The following is a 22405-nucleotide window of genomic DNA, read 5'->3' as shown; positions in this document are numbered from 1 at the left end:
TCCTGAGTCCCATCCCCCACCACACACCGATTTTATTTTGTGTATCTTTACAGAGTTTCTTTCTTTCTTTTCTTTCTTTTTTTTTGGCCAGCATGCTGAAGTTCCCCAGCCAGGCTCTAACCCTCTGTACAGCTATAACCAGAGCCATAGCAGTAACAATGCTGGATCCTTAACCTGCTGAGCCATGAAGGAACTCCTAGAGTTACTTTTAATTTATTTTTTATTTAATATTTATTTATTTACTTATTTATTGGCCACAGCATGCAGCTGGCTTGATGTGGGATCTCAGTTCCCAGACCAGGGGTTGAGTGGACCCAGGGCAGCAGCAGTGAGAGCCCGCATCCTAGCCACTAGACCCCCAGGGAATTTTTTAAAAGCATCATTTAAAAGAATAGTGTTTGCTTCTCTTCTTCCATGTCCCCCCCCCACCCCCCCAAGGAAAAGGCTTTAAAACCTGTTTTGAACAAAACGATCTTGGAGTATGATTTCATTGTATAGCACTAGTGTGCCCAGATACAAATTGCTTGGTTGGAAAGGCAGTTTGTGATGGTTACTCAGACATTGTTTGCTGAGTGATTGTATCAGAGGGCGGCCTGCATACAGCCTGCCGCTGGAGACCCTGCTCATCTCGGCGCTGATGAGCCCTCTTTCCTCTCTGCCACAGTTCTGAAAAATAACACTGTGAAAGTGGAGACAGAAGCCGAAGATGCTGCCCTGGACTGCTCGGTGAATTCCAGGTCCTCCGAGAAGCACCCTCTGGACGGCGTCTTCACTGCCCTCCAGGACTCTAGCAAGAGGAAGCAGCCCAGCGGCAGCGGCGGCGGCGACGGCCCGCCCGACCCGGTTCCGAGCGTGAAGCGGCGGCGGCTGATTCCCGAGGTGAGGGTTTGCTCAGGCTCCAGCCCTCTGATGAGATGCCGGATCTCTCTACTGGGACGACGCGGGCAGCTGCTAATGCTTTGGGCACGAGAAGCTTTCATTGCAGCTCTCCCAGCTTTGGCTTAAGTTTCTAGAAGGTGTCTTCAACTGGAAGTCTTGTCTGTGTCTGAATTCTCTATTAGGGTTAGGGGAGTCTTCACCATTCGGCTGCTTTTGAGTTCTTTGTTTTGCTTTCTCTACAGGCAAAGCAGGAGCTTGTTGACAGCAAGGACTGTTAAGGAAAGCCTACAGCATTTCACAGAGTGTACACCTTAAGTAGATTCCTAGAGAAGGCGAGGCTTAGCAGGTCTTTTCCTAAATCCATCTTTCGTGTCTATTAGGGGAGCTCGTTAAGTGAATTTTTTCTAAGGAGGAAGAAAGTGTTTTTATAACATGCCTCTTCCCTCTAACTTATCAGTTGTATGAATTTGCTTTATTTCTTAATCCCCTGCTGGTTGTAGTGAACTTTGCTGAATTCTGGAACTGGACCCGGTGGTTTCCTCTAGTAGCCTGTGGTCCAAATGGGAGATAAGACAGGTACACAGAAGTTAAAGAGTTAAGAGTAAGGAGAGAGGAGTTAGGAAGATGAGATGTCTGGTGGGGGTGCCTGGTCCACAGAGCCCACCTGCAGACAAGCAGATCACACCTTAAACTCATGTTCCCAGGCTCTCCAACCAAGCCACTTTCCCACCATTTCTCTCTCTCTCTTTCTCCCTCTCTCACTCATGGATACACACACACACACACACACACACAGACGCACACGCTCTTTGGGAACCCAGATGGGCATTTCAGCTTCTGCATGTGTGTCCCAAAGAGCCCGTGTTTCAGAGCTGGTTATCATTAGTCAGTACCCCTGGGGGTGTCAGCCTGGGACACTCTGGGTTGTTACTGGGTTTATTTTAATTCTCCTCTGTTAGATGCTATGGCAGATCCAGATCGAAATAAATTGGGTATTGATGGATTTTAGAGATTTAGTGAGTCTTCATTAAGTAAAAGCTGTCCTTTTTCTCAATTGTCGAAATGATAAGATAAAGATTTTCACAAGGGGAGTTCCCATCGTGGTGCAGTGGTTAACGAATCCGACTAGGAACCATGAGGTTGCAAGTTCGGTCCCTGCCCTTGCTCAGTGGGTTAAGGATCCGGCGTTGCCGTGAGCTGTGGTGTAGGTCGCAGACTCGGCTTGGATCCCGCATTGCTGTGGCTCTGGCGTAGGCTGGTGGCTACAGCTCCGATTCGACCCTTAGCCTGGGAACCTCCATATGCTGCGGGAGCGGCCCAAAGAAATAGCAAAAAGACAAAAAAAAAAAAAAAAAAAAGAACATTGAGGGGTTCGTTCATTCATTCATTTATTCGGGATTTTTTTCCAAACGGCTCTATCATAATATAATTCACATACTATATAATTCACCAGTTTAAATTGTACAAGTCAGGGGTTTTTAGTATAAGTCACAGGATTGTGCAACCATTACTACCATAACTTTTAGAACGTTTTCATCACCCCACAAAGAAATCCTGTACCCAATTAAGCAAGTTGCTCCCCCCTCCTCTAGCTCCTGGCAACCATTCATCTGCTTTCTGTCTCTATGGGTTTGCCTATTCTGGATATTTCATATCAATGGAGTCATAGAATATGTGACCCTTTGTGTCTCTCACTGAGCAAAATGTTCTCAGTGCTCATCCGTGCTTAATATGCATCAGTTCTTCATTCCTTTCTATGGCTGTTCAATATTTCATGGTATGAATATAGCACATTTTGTTTATCATTCATCACTTGATGGACTTTTTGGTTGATCCTATGGGTTAGACCCCTTGAGCCTGAAAGTACTGAGAAGTTTGAGAAGCACTATGTTATGTCCCTGAAAACATCTTCTGTGGACATTACATTTCTACTTGTGGTCTGTTCTGTAAACTCTTTCACATTTTCTTTGCAAGTAAAAATCTGAGTTCAAGAGATGGAATATAGGGAGTTCGCATTGTGGTTTAGCGGTAACGAACCCAACTAGTAACCATGAGGATGCGAGTTCTATCCCTGGCCCTGCTCAGTGGGTTAAGGATCTGGTGTTGCTGCGAGCTCTGGTGTAGGTCACAGAGGCGGCTTGGATCCCATGTTGCTGTGGCTGTGGTGTAGGTTGGCAGCTGCAGCTCTAATTTGATCCCTAGCCCAGGAAGCCCCACGTGCTGAAGGTGAGGCCATAAAAAAAAAAGCAAAACCAAAACAGCCACTATTTGATTTGTTCACAGTTCCATGAATCAGCTGGTGGGTCCTCTGGTTTGGCCTGATGTGGCTGAGGCCAGGTGGTCGGGGAAGACCCCACTCCCATCCTGGCCTCACCTGGGCTGACATGACTCCAGCTTCCCTTTATATACCTTCTCTCCCCCTATAAGGAAGAGGCTAACGCAGGCTTGCTCACTTGCCTGGAAGCCTTCCCAGGAGCAAGGAGGGCAAGCTCTGGGGAGCAAACACTTTTCACACCTCTGCTTGGGTCATGTTTGCTCCTGACCCACTAGTCAAATCAAGTCATGTGGCCAAACCTAGATCAAGGGGTGGAAAATAGATGCCCCCTCCTGATGGTGGACACAAGAAAGTCACATTGCAAAGAGGCTTCCACACAAGGTAGGGTGGGCATGGTGGCCGTTTTTATAAACCATTCACTACAGCAAGGAACAGCAAGCTCTTGTATCTAGAAGGCATTCTGACCATGTGTAGGCTGGTTTGTGGCCTTTGTGGTTAGGCTGGGTGATGTACAAATGGTGGCCACTCTTCATCCTTTCATCCACTATGTTTTTGTTGTCATGGCCTCATAGAGAAGAGAGCATCTTCCTATCCTGGGGGCAGAAGAGGAAGGAGAAGGTTCTTAGGATTTGTATTTTAGTTGAATCCTTCAGCACGTGAAGCAAGTCGGGAAAGGTCCTGCACCGGCTAGAGCTCCTTTGGGGTCCTGATGGAGGAATCTCTGTGAGCATCACAGGAATGGTTCGAAGGTTGCAGGGGCTCTTCTGGATCTGATGAGGCACACCCTTTGTCTGGCCAGAACTTCAGGTATCCTCTAGGATCCTGACATGTTTGGGGAAAAGGGAACAAATATATATTTGAATATTTCTAATATGACTTGTCCAATTCTCATATTCTAATTGGTCACCTATGTTTACTTTTCAATGGATTGGCTACAGCAGGCAGTTCTAGAAAGAGTTCCACTCTAGATTTTGGAGTGGAAAAGACATGTGAAGTCCTAGCATTTATTTGGGGTATGTTATTAGCTTTCTTCATTTCCCTTAGTATGGATAAAGTGAGGTTGATAGCCCTGCTCCCCTTCTGTTCTGTAAAAGGAATCTATGCATGTATACACCCTTTGAAATTCTTGAGCTCCTTGTAGAAAGGTGTCACATGAAGGTAAGGCAGTGTTTCCTTTTAAAAGTTTGTGTAAGTTGGAGTTCCCGCTGTGGTGCAGTGGATTAAGGATCCAGCTTTGTGACAGCTCAACTGTGGCGCAGGTTGCAGATACTACTTGGATTTGATCCCTGGCCCTGGAGCTTCCATATGCTGCGAGGATGCCCCCCGCAAAAAAGTTTGTGTTAATAAGTTGATGTGTCAGTAAATCGATGTCCTGGGAACCCTGAGGACTTTAGAAACAATCTGTTGGTTTTGTGAAATCATAGCACATGTTGACTTCTCCACAGTAGTACTAGTCCTAATTCAGAGAAGTTATCCTGGTTTTGGGGGGTTTTTTGGTCTTTTTTGTCTTTTAGGGCTGCCCCCGAGGCACATGGAAGTTCCCAGTCTAGGGGTCCAGTTGGAACTGTAGCTGCCAGCCTACACCACAGCCACAGCAGTGCAGGATCTGAGCTGCACCTGCAACCTACACCACAGCTCACGGCAAAGCCAGATCCATGATCTGGCCAGGGATCGAACCCGCATCCTCATGGATGCTAGTCGGGTTCGATAACCACTGAGCCACGATGGGAGCTTCTAGAGTAGCTATCCTTGATCATTCTCCCCCTGAGGTTTCTCTGATTCATCTTATAGATGCCATCATGGGAGGCACAGGTGGGAGGGGGGAGGCGGAGGTGAGAGAGCAGGAGGCAGAGGTGAGAGAGCAGAAGCAGGGACTATACACAACTATCTTTTTGGGTTTGGTTTTGTTTTGTTTTTTTGGCCGTGTCAACGCCATGTGGAAGTTCCTGGGGTAAGGATGGAACCCATACCACCGCAGCAACAGGAGCCAATGCAGTGAAAATGCTGCATCTTTAACGCACTGTGCTACAAGGAAGTCCTATACAGGACTGTCTTCAGTTTCATCACAGAGTGAGACAGAGGACCCAGAGGCTGAAACAAGCAATAACCCAAAAAAGTGAAAAGCAAGTGCATTAACAGCTCTTGACTACCCACTTGACAAATAGCTCCACTCCTTTTCTTATTTCATTTTATCTGTGTAACAGTGATGAGAGAATTAATATCTCCCCCAGACAGAAGAGCCAACTCAGACATACAAGTTAAAATCAAGTGCCCAGACGCCAGTGTGAGCTTGTTCCTGGTGTGAGGTGTCCGCAGTGACTGGGAACACTAGGCTAGGGCTCCCTGCTCCCCAGGCAGGAGGTGAGCCACACCTTCTCTGGTCCAGCCCATAGGGAATGGTCAGTTCCAGAAGGAGTAGAGTCTGGGCCAGATCAGGGGGAGTTCACCATGGGCCTTTGGCCAGTTAGTGGCTTCTCAGACTCTGGTCCCTCCATGATAGGGTGACACTGCTCCCTCAAGTGGTTTCTTGTGTGGATCCTTGAGACAACCCTTGGAGGGAGCCCAGCACAGGGCCTGCCCCATGTCAGCCTCCAGAAATGTTTACTTACTGCTCCCTAACCCCCGTCTCCAACTCGCACCCTTCTCGTCAGTATTCAGCTGCTTCCCTCCACATGGCTCAGAAGGACAATGGCATGGAATTGCCATCTGACACCCTGGCCTGAGTGCCCTCAACTCTGATCACCTTCCATCTTCTCCTTCAAGCCCACAGAAAGGGGATTGGAGCCAAGAGGGGAGGATTTGAGTGGTAGCCCTGATGCTAAAGGTACGTCACGTTCAAACTCCTTTCGGTGCTGCCCTCTTGTTTATCCATGACACTGGGTACAACGTTTAGAGGAAAAATAAAACCGCCCTCAAAAATTTTACAAAAGGGTGTATAAAGAGTTACTGGCGCCTCCACTGGGAAAGGCTTCATAGCCAAATACAGCAGATGTGGGAGGTGAGTAGCCAGCATTTTTATTGCTAGCCATCTTTTTGTTCATGGAAGTGGTTGGGGGGGGATAGTCCAGAGCCCTATGCCAGGCAGAAGTTAGCTTTGTTCTCCTGGGGTTCTTTGTTTCTTTTGTTTGTTTTTGATCCCAAAGTGTCCTTGTAGTTTATCTTCCAATGGAATGAGAATGGAAATGCCATCTTATTCACTCAGCACAAGGGTCCCAAACACCTAAGTGTCTGTCGCTGTGGAACCAGTTGGAGGTTTGCAGTCATTTCTACAGCAATTCTAGAGATGGGTACCACGCCCATGCCCATTTCAGTGAGGCTCAGAGAAGCTAACGCTGCCAAGCCTGCTGGATGTCGAACTGTGTCCTTAAATCCAGGAGGCCCCAAGCACTGTGGGGTATTTGTAAGATGCTGTGAGGAGCCCCTGGGGATGCCCTGCTCTGATATTTTGCCATTCCTGTGGTCTTTCTCATCCCCCTTCACTATAGTTGCTTTATCTCCCCAGGTGCTTTTTTTTTTTTTAGGCACAATAGCACCATACACTGTCAGCAGTATAGGAGTGACCCAAGGATAAAAGCCACAAGGCCCGAGGCAGGCTTGTTCCCTGTTTCCCCAGGGCCTTTCACAGTGCCCGACAGGTGTTAGGCACTCAGTAATATTTGTTTATTGACTCTGCATGGTAACAAGTTCTTCCATTCCTTTTTGCTAACTATATCTGGTCATTTAATAATGATGAGGAGGAGGAAGATAATGAAAAAAGTAAAGCCTCACCTCTGCCTCTATTGTTTGGAGGTGGGTAGTGGTGCCAGCCCCCCAGGAGCCCTTTCTCATCGTCTGTCCTTGATGCCACATTAATTCTCAACTCACTCCTCTGAAGGCACGCTGCTTTCTTGGTGTTCCAGTTTGCTGACTCTCTGGGCACCATTTAGCTACTCATCATTGGTTGAACTGAGTTCAGTGGCTGCTCTTGGATTTGGAGTCCTGGGGTAGGTGTTCAGCGCTTGGAGCACCTCCATGGAAACCGGGTCCCCCAGCTGTCGCTGGCCACAGAAAGGTGGGGTCTCCCTTAAATCCTGCTCGCTTATTATCCTGCATCACCCTCCTTTTGAGTGGTCAGATTCTCCAGCAGAGAGCTTTGGGCATCCCCACCTGAGACTCTGGGTGCTCGTGGAATGAAAGGCGTGGCTCTGGTCCAGGAGAGATGCTGGCACCGCCGAGCCTGAGCCATGCAGCCGAGTTCCCATATGGTTGGAAGATGAGCCTTAGAGAATTGGGAATGGTGTCAGCCAGACGCCAGTGCCAAGTAGCACAGATTTAAAGATTTCTTGATACTCCTAGACAGCTGAGCAGAGATTTTATCAGCAGCAGCACAGGCAGCCAGCCCCTCGTCGCCTTGGCAGCATTTGTGGAATTAATTGGAGCACTGAGTTGACAGGACACCAGTGTGGGGACATCTAAGAGCCTTCTCTTTGGTGCGTGTGTCGTGTTTTGTGCTGAATTGTATAGCCAAGGTCCCTGGGAGTGAGGAATGTTGCCCTCTGCTGGGACTCTAACTTAATTTTTTATTCGAGCAAGTTAGCCAAAAATGTTTGTATCGATGGCAGTGTTTTTAACATGCTGCTTGGTAGAAACTGAAATATTTTTATTAATGAGGCTGCATAGTGCAAGTTATAGGGGGGATTTCCAGTTCAGATATACTCCGGCCTCCGCCTGCTGTAGGAATGTGGTGGTGGGGGAGGGAGGGGAAGAAACGACTCGGGTTTGTTTTGTTCAGAAGAAACTTGTCCCTGTGCTTATTTCCTACACTGGGGGCTAATGAGAGCAGGTTCCCCCAGAACGGGTATGCTGACTGCATGGCGTGTACGTTTCTGGTGATCTCTTTCTGCACGGAATCTTTATTTTATTTTATTTATTTATTTATTTTGCTTTTTGGGGCCACTCCTATGGCATATGGAGGTTCCCAGTATAGGGGTCCAGTCAGAGCGACAGCTGCCGGCCTATGCCAGAGCCACAGCAACGCCGGATCCTTAACACACCGAGCGAGGCCAGGAATTGAACCCTCATCCTCATGGATGCTAGTCACATTCCTTTCTGCTGCACCATGATGGGAACTCCCATTTTAAATGTATTAGTGGAAGCACTTGTTCCAAAGCCCTTGCTTTGCCCCTTTTCTAAAGTCAGTTGTGATGCAATTATGATTTTTTTTTTTTTTTTGCAATATTGATTGTTTTCATGATTGGCATTACACACTCATATTTCTCTATACTGGTAAAAACCTCATGAAACTTTCACGATCTGGGACCTCCAAAATGATTTTGGTGTAATAGAATTTAATGGTGAGTGAGTTGCTAAAAATCTAATTTAGAGTCTATAGGAATTAGCAAGTAAGACAATTTGAATTCATTAGGGTAATGCTTTTCAGCAGTGATACTGTTATAAATCCTCTTTATGGAGACATACAGTTAATGTGTATGGATTTGTATGTAAATACATAGACACAGAGAAACAACTTCTCAAATTTACTTTACTGTGTGCAATGCTTTCTAATATTTTCTGTTCCGTTTCCTTATTTTTCCTTCCTTCCTGTCTCTCCTATTTCCTTCTTCCCTCCCTCTTTCTTATATGCTGGGCTTGACCCATCAAATCAGGGTTATCGTTTACCAATGAGTCACGTGATGATCCATGCTTCCAAACATGCTGCGTCAGGGGTAAAGGCTTTCAACCTCTCCGTCCCTTCCATTCCCCAAGTTTCTGAGGTGTGTGTACGTGGCTTCTTTTTTTCTTTCCTTCCTTCCTTTTAAAAATTATCCTCTGCTTCCCGCCAGATCGCAGAAGTGAAAGAAATGAAAAGAGCTTGAAACCCCACCTTCAGCTCAGTTGTCCTTCCTGTACTCCTCCCAGCCCCAGCCTTTAGGGCAAACAGCCCTCAAAGAATACCTTCCGTGAGTGCCTTAGCTTGCCTTAGCCTGCCGCGCTGGAGGAAAGTCCTCTTGTTTCCTGGTTGAAAGTAATCATTACAGCTAGTTCAATAAAAGGCCCATAGCATTGTCACTGCTCTGGCTTGGGAAGAGCATTGTTTAATAATAATCAATACTGTAACAGTAAATATTTAGCAGGCACTTACTGTGATTCAGACACAGCCTCAGCATTTCATCCACACTATCTCATTAGGTCCTCATAGCTACCCGGGGTGCCCTGAGATGGGGTACCATTACACATCCCTGAGTTACACGCAGGAAGCCGAAGCAGGAAAGGTCACACAGAGGCACTATCCATGCCTTTATACCTCCCTGCAGTCATGTTATTCCTGAAGGTAGTGGCCTCTCTGAACAGCAGCCCCTTCCTTTCTTCCTCCCTCCCTCCTGCACCATGCAGAGGTTCATGGGCCAGGGCCAGACCCTTAGCCACCAGGGAACTCCAGCTTCTTTTTCTTACGCATATATGTAAGACTGATAGACACCTCGCCCTGCTTAACGAACATTCATTGAGCTCTTCTGTGTCCCAGGCACTTTGCAAAACACTGGGGATGCACTTGGGCAGTACCTGGTCCCATCATGCAACCATCATGCAAAGTGATGAGGATGAGGACAGCTTGGTGAGGAGTGAGGAGACCCCATGAGGGAGAGGGGGCAGGTGGCAGGCTCCGCCCAGCCCGGCATGCCCCTGGTCCTCTGCTCTGCTCTTGAGAAGTTTAGTAGCAGGAGGAGAGGGGAGAAGGGCCAGGGACCTCTGATCCCTGCATCAGCTTATAGAGACAAACCCTGAAGACAGTACTGGCTACCTCTGTGGGATAACTAAGACACTTAAAAGGATTCCTTTGCCTTCAGGCTCCTGAGAGAGTGAGGTAGCTCTTCTTTTGCATGGGTCGTTGTCCACAGAGATGCAAGAGAAAAAATAACTTTGTTTGACATGAGTCTGACAATTCTGTTATCTAAAAGAGAGTCCAGGAAGTAATTCATCAGTTTAAATAAACGATAACATGTGGGAGGTTCAGAAGGGTCAAAGTTTGATATATTTATGTGGCCTCATGGTCTCTTCCCCGCCCCAGGCCTACATATTACTCACCTGCCTTGTAACTCCAGCCCCCTGAGATTGTCTCTGTTCCTTATATTTTTTTTGGCTGTAAGAAAAGAGCATCTCAGGAGTTCCCGTCGTGGCTCAGTGGCTAACGAATCCGACTAGGAACCATGAGGTTGCGGGTTCGATCCCTGGCCTTGCTCAGTGGGTCAAGGATCCGGCATTGCCGTGAGTTGTGGTGTAGGTTGCAGACGCGGCTCAGATCCTGCATTGCTGTGGTTGTGGCATAGGCCAGTGGCTACAGCTCCGATTAGACCCCTAGCCTGGGAACCTCCATATGCCACAAGTGCGGCCCTAGAAGAGGCAAAAAGACAAAAAAAAAAAAAAAGAAAAGGAAAGAAAAGAGCATCTCTTGTCCTTGTATTGTGCTGGTATTAGTTATCGAAATGCTTATAGAAGACACTGATTTGCATGGATGAGATAAACTGAGGGCAGATACTGTCTTCCGGGCCTGGGCCACCCAGAGAGGCCCAACAGCTAGTTAGAAATGCAGAGTCAGGAATCAGAATCTGTATTCTAACTAGCCCTCAGGTGATCCCTGTGGATATTAGACTTGCAGGCGCATTGGGCTCGGCCAGGCCACTCTAGCCGTATTTTCCCTCCAGGTGGGGAAGCGCCCTGAGGATGCACTTTGTTCTTGTCCATTTTCTAGTTGCCTGAGGCACATGCCTGTCTGCAGAAGCACGTGCTTTGTGCTTCAACACTGCCTGCTCCCCTGACGCCCACCAGTGCTCACCAATTAGCTCTTCTGCTTAATTAGACCCTCAAAAATATATTGCAGTACATTTGGGGGTCAAATTCAGCATTTGTCAAAAACAGAGTTATGACTGAGATACAATGAATGACACATATTTAAAGTGTCCCATTTGACAGGTGTCAACATGTGTATACCAGTGAAACCAGGCCACAATCAAGATGGGAAACCTACGGAGTTCCCGTTGTAGCTCAGTGGTTAATGAACCAGACTAGTATCCATGAGGATGGGCGGGTTTGATCCTTGGCCTTGCTCAGTGGGTTAAGGATCCAGCATTGCCGTGAGCTGTGGTGTAGGTCGCAGATGCAGCTCGGATCCTGCATTGCTGTGGCTGCGGTGTAGGCCAGCAGCTGCAGCTCCAATTCGACCCCTAGCTGGGGAATCTCCATAGGCCGTGGGTGAGGCCCTAAAAAGACAAAAAAAGAAAAAGATGAGAAACATACCTGTCACCTGGTATCAGGAAAGTTTCCTTGTGTCCTTTGCCTCCTCCCACCACCCCCAGGTAACCACTCCCCTGCTTTCTGTCTCTAAAGATGAATTTGCTTTTCTAGAATTTTATGTGAATGGAATCTTACAGGCCTCTTTTGTTAGTCTGGCTTCTTTCAGTCAGTGTAATTATTTTGAGATTCATCACAAGCACCACGTTTATCAGCTCAGTTGCTGAGTATTGTTCTGTTGTATGAGTACAGCAGAGTCTGTCTCTAGACTTGGTGATAAAAGTCTGGGTTGTTTCTAGTTTGCGGCTATTTACAAACAGAGCTGCCATGAACATCTGCATACAAATCTTTGTGTGATCATGTGCTTTCCCTTTTCCTTGGTAAATAAATACCTAGGGACAGAAGGCCTGGATCACATGGTCTCCTATATAGTTAATTTCTTTTAAAAAATAATCAACTGTTGTCCAAAGTGGTCATACCATTTTATATCCACCCCAGCAGTGTATGAGAGTTCCAGTTCCTTCACATCCTCTCCAACACTGTATTGTTTGTCTTTTTTTTTTTGGTCTTTTTAGGGCTGCAGCCCCGACATATGGAGGTTCCCAGGCGTGGGGTCCAATCGGAGCTATAGCCCCCAGCCTATGCCACAGCCACAGCAACATGGGATCCGAGCTGTGTCACAGACACAGCTCATGGCAACACCAGATCCTTAACCCACTTAGTAGGCCCATGGATCGAACCTGTGTCCTCATGGATGCTAGTCAGGTTCGCTAACCGCTGAGCTATGACGGGAACTCCATGTCTGTCTTTTGGATTACACCCATTCTAGTAGAGGGTGTGTGGTATCTCAGTGTGTTTTTTTTTTTTTTTTTTGGCTTTTTGGCTTTTTGGCTTTTTGCTATTTCTTTCGGCCGCTCCCGCGGCATATGGAGGTTCCCAGGCTAGGGGTCTAATCGGAGCTGTAGCCACTGGCCTACGCCAGAGCCACAGCAACTCGGGATCCGAGCCGCCGCGTCTGCAACCTACACCACAGCTCACGGCAACGCCGGATCGTTAACCCACTGAGCAAGGGCAGGGACCGAACCCGCAACCTCATGGTTCCTAGTCGGATTCGTTAACCAATGCGCCACGATGGGAACTCCTCAGTGTGGTTTTAATGTGCATTGTAATAATTATCTTTTTATGTGCTTATTTGCCATTTATATAGCATTGTTCTTTTTTTTTTTTTTTTTTTTTTTTTTTTGTATTTTAGGATCACACCTGCAGCACATGGAAGTTCCCAGGATAGGGGTGGCCGGTGTATGCCACAGCCACATAAACACCAGATCCAAGCCACATCTACACCACAGCTCACGGCAATGCTGGATCCTTAACCCACTGAGTGAGGCCAGGGATCAAACATGCATCCTCATGGATACTAGTCAGGTTCATTATAGCTGAGTCACGAAGGGAACTCCTATACAGCCTCTTTGAAGAGGCTGTTGAAACCATTAGATGGGTTGTATGTCGTTACTGAGTTTGAGTGTCCTTTATGTCTGGGTTCAAGTGCTTTATCAGATAAATGATTTGGTACTATTTTCTTCCAGCCTGAGCTTGTTTTTCATTCTTCTAAAGAAGTTTTCAATTTTGATGAAGTCCAATTGATCAGCTTGTTCTCTCATGGATCATATTTGTGGTGGAATAGCTGAGAAATACTGGCCTAAAACAAGGTCATAAAGGATTGCTCTTAGGTTTTCTTCTAGAAGTGTTAGAGTTTTAAGACAGCATTTATTTTTACATCAACCTTCCACTTATAGTTAGTTTTTGTATGTTATATGTAGGATAAAAACCTTTCATTTTTTACCTTTTTTTTTTCTTTGCCTATATGTATCCAGTTTTTTCAGCATCATTTGTTGAAAAGATTATCCTTGCTCCACTGAATTGCCTTTCAATTTGTGTTGAGAATCACTTGTCCATATAGATGTAAATAAGCCTCTAAAACTGTCCAGGCCTGGCAGTGGGGAAAATCACTAATGAAAGCAGTGAGAACTCCATGATCCTAAATGGTCTGGTCAGGTGCCTTCTGGTAGGGAGTTTGGACTCAAGCTTTGAAGTCTTTAAAGAGTATCTTGGAGTCTGATTAGGGGAGACTAATGCCTTGGGAGTCCATTAGGGGTGGACCTGCAGTGTGCCAGCCTTGAGTGAGTTGAGATAATCCCTGAAATCATTTTTGGTAGGGCTTAATCCTCTCACCGTCCTCTGTTGAGCAACACTGGATAGAACCTATAAAATACCTTTCTAGATGCATCAGGGAAGCGAGAATACTTTACGTGCAATGAGTACTTTAGTATGTGGGGTTTAATACTCTCCTTTGATTGAGATGGGCTACTGGACCACTAGGAGACCAAGACTTAGAAACCAGGAGGCCTTGTCATTTTATGGAATCCACAGTCGCCTGAACTTTGGGGAGTTCTGGGCCTTTTCTAGCCTGAGTTCAGACATGACTTCAGGCAGTGGTAGAGTGGCAGCAGACTGCCACTCTCATAACCCCATTTCTTCCAAGCTCAGCACTGTGCATCTCAGAAGCTGTCCAGAGTGGAGACACGTGCTCCCCTAGAGGCTGCAAACTGGACAACAGACTGCTGCCTTCTGGAGGTGCCCTAGGCGGGGATCCTCCCTGTCTGAAAGCAGTCAGGGTCATGAGGTGGCCTGCCCATGGCCAAACTGCCACAGGAGCTCCTCCTGTTCCTGAGGTCTCTCTCCTGGACCTCTCAGGACTCTTGCCCAGCTTTGCCAGCATCTGTTCCTGGTCTTCTGCCAGGCCCTGTGGGCAGGAAGTCCAGCACTGATGTTCCACAGGAATTGGAAGCCTTTGGGGTCCAGCCTGAGCCTCTCAGGAATTAGAGCAGGTTTGGTGCTGGGATGCAGGTTGGTATCAGTTGTGTGTTCCTGAACCAGCAGAGTGATTCCCCAGGCCCAGGAAGCACTTTCTCACAAGTTCCTGAGATTGACCTTGGCCCGTCTGTGCAGGACACAGACCAGTGTCTAGTGTCGTAAATCAGAACACTCACCTAACACAGTTTTTGTTTTCCAGGCGCTCCTAGCAGGCATGCGGAACCGGGAGAACAGCTCGCCCTGCCAGGGCAACGGGGAGCAGGCGGGCAGGGGCAGGAACTCGGGCTCGGTGTGGCCGGGAGAGGAGGAGCCGGGCAATGACGTGACCACGCCCTCCTACAAGAAGCCTCTGTACGGCATCTCGCACAAGATCATGGAGAAGAAGAACCCTCCCCCTGGGGACGTGCTCAACACGTACGAGCTCTTTGAGAAGGCGAATCCCAGCAACAGCCCCTCACCACTGCGGCTCCTGAATGAGCCACAGAAGCGAGACTGTGGCGGTGGCGCGGCGGCCACCGACGGCGACCCCAACATCTACTTTCTCATCCAGAAGATGTTCTACATGCTCAACACGCTCTCCTCCAACATGTCGCAGCTGCACAGCAAGGTGGACCTGCTGTCCCTGGAGGTGAGCCGCATCAAGAAGCAGGTGAGCCCCACGGAGATGGTGGCCAAATTCCAGCCGCCCCCTGAGTACCAGCTCACGGCGGCCGAGCTCAAGCAGATCGTGGACCAGAGCCTGTCAGGCGGCGACCTGGCCTGCCGCCTGCTGGTGCAGCTCTTCCCCGAGCTCTTCAGCGACGTGGACTTCTCCCGGGGCTGCAGCGCCTGCGGCTTTGCGGCCAAACGGAAGCTGGAGTCGCTGCACCTGCAGCTCATCCGCAACTACGTGGAGGTCTACTACCCGTCGGTGAAGGACACGGCCGTGTGGCAGGCGGAGTGCCTGCCCCAGCTGAACGACTTCTTCAGCCGCTTCTGGGCCCAGCGGGAAATGGAGGACAGCCAGCCCAGCGGCCAGGTCGCCGGCTTCTTTGAGGCTGACCAGGTGGACTCGGGCCATTTCCTGGACAACAAAGACCAGGAGGAAGCCCTGTCCCTGGACCGGAGCAGCACCATCGCCTCGGACCATGTGGTGGACACACAGGACCTCACTGAGTTCCTGGATGAAGCCTCTTCGCCGGGGGAGTTCGCCGTCTTCCTTCTCCACCGGCTCTTCCCCGAGCTCTTCGACCACCGGAAGCTGGGCGAGCAGTACAGTTGCTACGGGGACGGCGGCAGGCAGGAGCTGGACCCGCAGAGGCTGCAGATCATCCGCAACTACACAGAGATCTACTTCCCCGACATGCAGGAGGAGGAGGCCTGGCTGCAGCAGTGCGCCCAGCGCATCAATGATGAGCTCGAGGGCTTGGGGCTAGATGCGGGCAGCGAGGGCGAGGCCGCGCGGGATGACTGCTACGACTCCTCCAGCCTGCCCGATGACATCTCCGTGGTCAAGGTGGAAGACAGTTTCGAGGGCGAGCGGCCTGGCCGGCGGTCCAAGAAGATCTGGCTGGTGCCCATCGATTTCGACAAGCTGGAGATCCCTCAGCCCGACTTCGAGGTGCCGGGCGCCGACTGCCTGCTCAGCAAAGAGCAGCTACGCAGCATCTACGAGAGCAGCCTGTCCATTGGCAACTTCGCCTCACGCCTGCTGGTGCACCTGTTCCCCGAGCTCTTCACCCACGAGAACTTGCGGAAGCAGTATAACTGCAGCGGCTCCCTGGGCAAGAAGCAGCTGGACCCGTCTCGCATCAAGCTCATCCGCCACTACGTGCAGCTGCTCTACCCGCGGGCCAAGAACGACCGCGTCTGGACGCTGGAGTTCGTGGGCAAACTGGACGAGCGCTGCCGGCGCCGGGACACGGAACAGAGGCGCTCCTACCAGCAGCAGCGCAAGGTCCATGTGCCAGGGCCCGAGTGCAGGGACCTGGCCAGCTATGCAATCAACCCTGAGCGGTTCCGGGAGGAATTTGAGGGGCCCCCACTGCCCCCTGAAAGGAGCAGCAAGGACTTCTGCAAGATCCCCCTGGACGAGCTGGTGGTGCCCTCGCCCGACTTCCCGGTGCCTTCGCCGTACCTGCTGTCAGACAAGGAGGTGCGCGAGATCGTGCAGCAGAGCCTTTCCGTGGGCAACTTCGCCGCCCGGCTGCTCGTCAGGCTCTTCCCCGAACTCTTCACCGCCGAGAACCTGCGGCTGCAGTACAACCACTCCGGGGCCTGCAACAAGAAGCAGCTGGACCCCACGCGCCTGAGGCTTATCCGCCACTACGTGGAGGCCGTGTACCCGGTGGAGAAGATGGAGGAGGTGTGGCACTACGAATGTATCCCGAGCATCGACGAGCGGTGCCGCCGGCCCAACAGGAAGAAATGCGACATCCTGAAGAAAGCCAAGAAGGTGGAAAAGTGATGGACACCTCGGGGCACTGAGCCTTCTGCGGGAGCACACGAGGGTCCACAGCCTTGTCCACAGCCGCGCGCACCTTATGTCGGAGGGGAGTGGCCTACTGCATTTGCACACGTAATCGCTCAGCCAGCTACAAGACAGAAGCCTTTCATTTGGTCTCTTGTACTTATGACATTTGTCCTGTGCTCCTGGTGGCCCAGCCGGAGTCTTGGGAGGGGTGGGGGGAGAGCTGAGCCTTGAGAGCAGAGAGTCAGGGTTCCCACTCCTTGGCAGTGTCGCCCCAAACCCCTCACAATTTGAAATGCAAATTGAGCAACACTCTTGTTCTGCTTCCCACATTTTACATCTTCCATTTTTATCAATTTTTTTTAATTAAAAAGGAAACCGTTTTTAAGAAAATCAGTGGGCTCTATGGAAGCCATTTTGCTTAGAAAAAAAATCTTTTAAATATTTGAAATGAAGTACTGTAAGATGACTTAAGTTGCTGGGATTTTTTTTTTAAGATGGTTTCAGATAATGAAATTTTTAGAAGTGCCATGTTCATGCATGATGGCTAATAATAGCTTCAGGTTGCATAGAAATGGATGTTACTGACCTTGTCTTTTTCATCAGATTTTGGAAGAGTCAAGATGCCTCTCAGATGGCAGTAGAGGGGATGAAATAGCTTGATGTCCTTTTGTCCATGGTCAGTCCTGCTCTCCCTCCTACTGTAGTGCCGAGGAAGGGGCTCAGGGGGTGGCCTGGCCTGTCCCACATTGCTGCGCCGGTAGAATGTTGTGCTCACTCTGTAGCCGAGAACACTGGATGATGATGATGATGATATGAATGTAGATAGACGTGGTAACACGTTCACAATGTCTTCATTTGAACTGTGTCCTTCTACTGCCCCCTTTCCTCTCTAAACGAGGTTGCTGGTTGGAGGGGCAGACACATTTCCTTGGAAGAGAGTGTGTGTGGATATTTGGCTTCTTGTTTGATTTAAGGATGGGTCCCTTGGGGCTCACCAAGAACTGTTTACTTTCCATGTGTGTAATTGTACAAAACCCGGGTTCTGGGAGCTGGATGGTGACGCACCACACGTCAGTGTCAGCTCCTCCAGTCAGTACACATCCTCGTTCCTCAGGGCAGGCCCAGGCCTTGGGCCCTCTTGGGGATACCTGCTATTGGCAGGACACAGGCCATCTCAAATGGGGCGCCCGTGTCCCTTCCCAGGGTCCACTCAGAGCTTTCCCCTTGCATCCCGTAGAAGACCCTGCTGTCCTACATCTGGCCAGTCCTTTGGCCTCGGGGTAAGACACCTCTTCTCTCCCCTCTGGGAAGGTCACACTGATCCAGGCCAGCGGCATGTTCTCTGGGATTCCAACCAGGAAACTCCCCAACAGGTAAAGAAAGTCCTTAATAGGAAAACAATACTTTTTACCTCCCTGATATTGTGCCTAAGAGGGAAAGGAAACAGTCTACCCAAACTGAATACACATCCCACCAGAAAGCTAGAAAATGAATTGATTCAGACAGGGTAGATCTAAAACCCTTGTGAAATATTACAGATTTAATAACCTTGATGGCCTAATATTTTGCTACCTTAAAATGCAGAAATAATGGAAACAATCTGTGAATTTTCTTTATACAGATGAGGGCTTCAGTTCCAGTGGCTGTATGATGGAATTTTGCCTGCACCCAATGGGCATTTTTTGTTTTTTAACATGACAGGATTTTGAGCAATGTAAAGTTGCTGATCTAACTTTAGTAAATTTGCTTTGTCATGGTATTTACAGATTATATCTTTTGAAACTTCGGACCTAAATTATTGCAGTTCAGAAATGCACAGGGACTTCATCGTGACCCTCTCCTACCCACCCACACATGCACACACACATTTCTTAGTAGAAAACTGAAGTGAGATGAAGGGGACCGACATGAAGAACAAGTTCAACCTCTTTGTGCCTGGAAAGGAGGAGAACTGGAGCAGCCGGAGACTCGCTTCCCCTCACCCGGGCCTTTCTCTATGCCTTAGTCGCTCCAGCACACACCTGCATGGCCGCTCGCGCATGCGCGCAGGGCCGACCCAAAGATGGCGTTGGCGCTCTCGCTCCCCGGCCCTGTGGGTGGGAGGGTGCCCGTGGAATTTCTTCTGGTCTCTAGGATGTATCCAAGAGGATTCCAAGCCATGTGAAAACCGCCCTGCTTTCTAGAGGGTGGAATGTGACCCTGCAACTTCAGAAGCACAATCATTTAATAGTTTTTTTTTCAAAGAGCATCCTATCTACCCACAGTGAGACATCAGCAGGTTCTAGGAACGGAATGTGTTTATAACCTAGAGCGTGTTCACTTTTTGGAAACTGCATTTTGGTGTTTTCCTGAATACCTTTCCCTTGTAGGGCTTTCTCCCTCCGCCCAAATCCTAGAGTCCCTTTCAGTGAAGAGAGGTGGATGCTCTCTGTGAGCTGTTTCTTTTCTCTCTCGACTGACTCATCAGGAACCGCCTTCTGGTCCGGGGTCTGTCTGTGTGGTGTCCTCGGTGCTCGAGCCATACAGGTGGGCTCCAGGAGCAGTGTTTTTGTTTTTGTTTTTGTTTTTGTTTTTACACAAAGCAATAGAAGTATTAAAATGCTATTTTTTTCCCAAAATTTGTGTTCCATAAAATCTGTTGGCAAAACCCCTTCTCCTAATTACTCTTCTCCTTCATCTAAAGTCTTTGATTTTTACTTGTTTGTTTATTGGGATCCTTCCCCGCTCATATCCAGAGGACTAAAGAAGTAGCACAGACACATTCTGATGTTAAGTAAAAAATAGCAAGTCACAATAGGTGGTAGTGTCCCTCTGTTAGTAAGATTTAAAAGAATGTATGAAGATAGTCATGAATGTACTAAGTGTTCTAATCCTGCTTCAGTTCACTTTGGCTGTGTCTACATGACCACACACGTTTGACAGGGAGTAAAGTTGTGTCCAGTGTCGTGGGTGTTAGTGTGCCCCTCCCCCTTCAGCGCTGGCCCCGAACCTTCCTTTCTGCTTAGGTTTGGAGGGAGGGGCACCGCGTCAGCAGCTGTCATCAACCCGCCAATGGGATCTACTTAGGGGTGAATGGATTAACTGTTTTAATGCTGAGTCACTGGTCTGACCACACCTCAGCGTGGCCACTCAGGTGCTTGCGGAGATGGCCTCAGTTTCCATCTTTCCCCACAAATGTTTGCTTCTTGCCTGATGGAGGAGGGTCTCGAGAGCCCTTACTGGAGGTCACTGAGCTCTTACCCTGCCTCGCTGTGTAGATAGATGATACGATGTGGGGGCGGGGAGCCCATGGGGCTCTTACTGCCGTTTGGAGATGTTGCCTCGAGTAGATCCAGCCTTAATGTTGTTCTGACATCCTAGTGATAGCAGACCCTGCACAAAGTGGATATCAGAGTTCATACTGTGAGGAGACAAAATAATGAGAATAGTTTTACCAAAGATAATGAAATATCGCATTATGTCTGCATTTTACCATTGATTTGAGCGCGTCCTTAGAAAACTGAATGTAACAAAAACCCAGGACAATTTTGGAAATTGTATGCTCTCTAGCAACTTTGTGTGAATTTTTATACAAGCACTGTTTTATGAGTTATATAAAATGTTATAAAAATAGAAAAAACCCGGTCTGGAAACGTCTTATTTTCTTAGGGCAGAGGTTTCAGAATGTCTGGGTCTATTGTCTTTGCATGCGGCCCCCTCCCCCAACCCAGGGGCGGCCACAGGTACTTGGGACCTTGGCCTCTCCAGCGTCCACACTCCGGGTGTCAGGGTGCAGTTTGTCATGGCTGAATGACTGAGACGTCACCGAATAAACCCTAGCCCGTTTCTACACAAACCGCTTCCTGGCCATGCTGTCGAGGCACAGCTCACCTTCCCTTCCTGGTGGAGGGCCAGACCTGCCCTGCTGCCAGGCCAGCAGAACTTCAGTTCACTCTTTTTTTTTCCCTCCATTTTGGATTAAATGGGATTTAGTTTCTCAAAGCTAACCTATTATTTACTCATCACCAAAGGATGCAAAAAGGATGTTTTATTCCTTCACCTCTTTGGTGAATTATAAATCATTAAAGCATATTTCACAGGGAAAATAATGTCTCAAGCTATCAGAGGAACGTATTTTGGACCCGGGGTCAAGCGGTATAAAGTGAGTTGTGGCTTGTGATCAGAACCCTCTTCCTGCGGTGAGCGAGTGCTCAGCTGTGAGTCCTGACACCTGTGCTTTTAAGCCTCGTGCAGGCCAGAGCCGGTCAGGGGCTAGAGCCCCAAACGCTTATTCTGTGAGTGAGTTTAAGCAAGACGAGGGAAGGTGAAATTACTTAGATCCCTTCTGGTTGTAAGTATCTTTGTTTTCTTTAAAAAACAAAAAAATAAAGAAAGAAAGAAAAAAAATCCAGAGAATTTCAGTATATGTGGGCTTACTTGTAAAAGCCAGTTCACAGAAGTAAGAATGCCACACCAAATTATTCTGATTATTGGAATGCTGACATGCAAAGGACTCTTTAAGGAAACTTCCAGAGGACTCTGAAATCTGCTGGTCAGTGGTGGGAAAGGAATAAACATTGAATCACCTGCTCGCTGTGATGGCAGAGTTGGGCCTATTGAATAGATAGCACATGTGCTGCTGGGAGCTGCACCTGCGTCACTGTCTCAGAAGCCCTGTGAGGTAAGTTCCCGAATTAAGCTTGCTAAGAAAGCTAAGGCCCCGAAGAGTGTGTGTGTGCTATCTTATTTAGTTCTCAAGCCTCGGTGTCTTGGGCACTTCTGTTATCTGTGTTTTGTGCTAAGGAAGCTGAGAGAAGGTTTACCACCCAAGTTTGCACAACTGGCAATTGCAGTGCCAGCATCTGAACCCAGGTTTGTCTCTTTCTATTGCACAGTACTCGGAGATTCAGATCCCAAACCAATCACAAGTCAGTGGTGTCCTATGTCCCACATTCTCTAAGCCTCAGCTTGTTTTATCTTAGATATGGGGGTGCTGGTTCTACCATTGCCCTGGGTGAAGTACGTGTGGCAATTGTGGACAGCATGTTCTGCTAAGAGTCCGATTTTTTGAGATTGTGCAAGTAACTGCCATGAGTCAGATTCCTTAGGAGAGAGCCTGAGATGGGGATTCTTGTGCAATCAATTGAGGACCTTCTCCCAAGACAAGCAAGATGCGGCCAGGGAAGGCCGTAAGCAAGAGTTGGGTCTCTGCAGTCCAGCCCACGGCCATGCACTGGGAGGCCCTAGGATATGAATTGTGTGGCAGAACTAGTCCAGGTGAAGTGAAACAAAGGGCCAGTTTGGTCATTGGGGGTCTTCTCCAGGGGAAGCGGTGGCTGGCCTGGCAGGGTGGCTCCCTTTGGTCCAGGGCAATACTCCAGAAGGGCCACTGCGAGTGGTTAGCTGGCTCTCTACAGCATGCAGATGGGTGCGCTGGTAAAGGGGACCTGGGTGGGACTCCGTCAACATCCAGCAGAACCACCCGAGGGCATGTTAGCCCAGGTTCTGGGGCCCCAGGCCCCAGAGGTTCTGAGTCAGTAGGACTGGGCTGGGGCCTAAGAATTTTGCATTTCTTTCTTTTTTTCTTTTTGTCTTTTTGCTATTTCTTGGGCCGCTCCCACGGCATATGGAGGTTTCCAGGCTAGGGGTCTAATCGGAGCTGCAGCTGCCGGCCTACGCCA

General features: G+C 48.7%; 1 protein-coding gene across 2 annotated transcripts in view; it reads left to right on the top strand.

Moving 5' to 3' along the window:
- Positions 1-20358, top strand: part of BEND3 (BEN domain containing 3) — a 39919-nt gene extending 19561 nt beyond the window's left edge. For both annotated transcript variants that reach the window (XM_021090618.1, XM_021090612.1), the window contains 2 exons: positions 665-879; positions 14493-20358. In XM_021090618.1, coding sequence (XP_020946277.1) covers positions 665-879; positions 14493-16739 — 2462 coding nt within the window. In that variant the 3' untranslated portion in view covers positions 16740-20358. The remainder of the gene's footprint in view (positions 1-664; positions 880-14492) is intronic.

Source organism: Sus scrofa, chromosome 1, assembly GCF_000003025.6.
Source record: "Sus scrofa isolate TJ Tabasco breed Duroc chromosome 1, Sscrofa11.1, whole genome shotgun sequence".
In the NCBI taxonomy this organism is placed as follows: Eukaryota; Metazoa; Chordata; class Mammalia; order Artiodactyla; family Suidae; genus Sus; species Sus scrofa.
This window is presented reverse-complemented; position numbering and strand designations above follow the sequence as displayed.